This window comes from Wasmannia auropunctata, unplaced genomic scaffold (genome assembly GCF_000956235.1).
Source record: "Wasmannia auropunctata unplaced genomic scaffold, wasmannia.A_1.0 LD336095.1, whole genome shotgun sequence".
Lineage (NCBI taxonomy): Eukaryota > Metazoa > Arthropoda > Insecta > Hymenoptera > Formicidae > Wasmannia > Wasmannia auropunctata.
Window position 1 is genome coordinate 291,763 of NW_012026795.1, and position 1,800 is coordinate 293,562.

Sequence of the window (1,800 nt, forward strand, 5' to 3'; positions counted from 1 at the left end):
TAGGCGGAGGCCGAGAACTATCTCTCGACCCCGGTTGTGCGAGCTGCTTGCGGTACTGGAGCGGAAGGTCTTCTGGCGGACTGGCGGGTAGCGAGTCAAGCGAGAAGTGTCTTCGTCGAAAGTTCTCCCGGCTTTTATACCCGCTCGGGCGCGGGTTCGGACGTTTCCGCGTCTCGTCGGTAATCTCCGGGAGGGTTGTAAAAAAGGAGTACTCAGTGGGGTGAATTTCCTGAGCGCTTTGCTGGGTGGCGAAAAAGATAACCCGGGCGCGCTGCGCCCGGTTCCTGCTGGGTTTCGTGTGTAGGAACGATACGTTCTTTAAGGGGGTGCATCGTTACACCTCAATCAATTAAAGGAAATTTAATTTAATTAAATTAATTTAATTTTTTTAATTTTATTTTAATATCTTTTTTTTTAAATATTAAAATAAATTTTAAATTTAAATTAATTAAATAAAAATTTGAACGTAAATCGAACGTAAGGAGAAAGTGATAGAAGCGTAAACGAAACTTTTAGAAGGCGTCAACGTTTCCTTTACATTTTGCTGTTCCAATTTTCGTCTCCTAAAAGTTTCGTTTACGCTTCTGTCACTCTCTCGTTATATTCGATTTACGCACCGATTTTTATTTTCACCAGGGTAATTACATATTATACTTAAAATTGTGATAACAGTGAGTATTTCAATGTTCTTATATATATATATATATATATATAAAGATAAATGTATAATAGCGTATTAGTGTATAAAAATGTAAAGATAGACAAATGTATAAATGTATAAAAGTAAAGAAAAGAAGAGCGAAGAAATTAGAATAAGTTAGAAATAGAGGTACAAATCAAGTATTGCATGATCGAATCAAATCAAATTTCTCTAATTTGAATACAGATAAAATCTGAATCAAATTTTCCCAGATATACATTACATGTTAATTTATATATTTTTTATTATTTATATACTAACGTAATAAATATTCAAATTTATGAATTACATTATTTAACCAAGGACGGCGGAAGAACGTGATTTAAACAAACTGAAGACCTGTTTTCGATTTACATCTCATTACAAAAAATTATGATATTATGTTTGACATTTTGAACTAAAAAATATATAATTAAAAATGTGTACATACGAATAGTTAGAATGCTTTCAAATATTTTCTATGTTAATCTACATGGATATATACATTACATATATCAAAAATATTTATTTATTAAATAAGAATAATTGATCGCGCGGCAGATATAAAGCAAATAAAATAGGCGATCGATTCAAAATCAAACAATTGTTGATTCAAAATTCTCGAACTATTTGATTTCGAATCGTACAGTTTCAAAAACGAACTCGAATCAAATCCACTGTGATTCGATTCGATTTGATTCGAATTCGAACTATTTGCACACCTCTATAATAAAAGTATATCAGAAAAAATGTAATTGCGTAAAATGGAAGCAAATTTTAATAATAAAAATAATTGAAAACAAACGTCATTGTTTTACCTTAGCTATTTGATCGAAACCGGCGGCAGATTCAGCATGACCAAGATTGGATTTTACAGAGCCGATCATTAATGGAGTTTCTCTATTCTTACACAATACATTAGCGATAGCTTGAATTTCTGGGGGATCGCCAGCTTTGGTAGCAGTACCATGTGCTTCAACGTAATCCAAACAAGATGTTGATATTCCACATTCTTTGTAAAATTCTGTTAGTAAAGTTTCTTGCATAAACGACGATGGATATGTTACTCCTTCTTCTTTATAACCATCACAGTTTAATTTAATGTGCGGACATATGGCATA

At 32.8% G+C, this 1,800-nt stretch overlaps 1 protein-coding gene across 1 annotated transcript in view; it reads right to left on the reverse strand.

Moving 5' to 3' along the window:
- Window positions 1-1,485: 1,485 nt before the first annotated feature.
- The window catches only part of LOC105462775 (fatty acid synthase-like), a 2,302-nt gene continuing 1,987 nt past the window's right edge, over window positions 1,486-1,800 (reverse strand). The window contains exon 3 of the mRNA XM_011709627.1: window positions 1,486-1,800. Within this exon, the coding sequence (XP_011707929.1) occupies window positions 1,486-1,800 (315 nt within the window).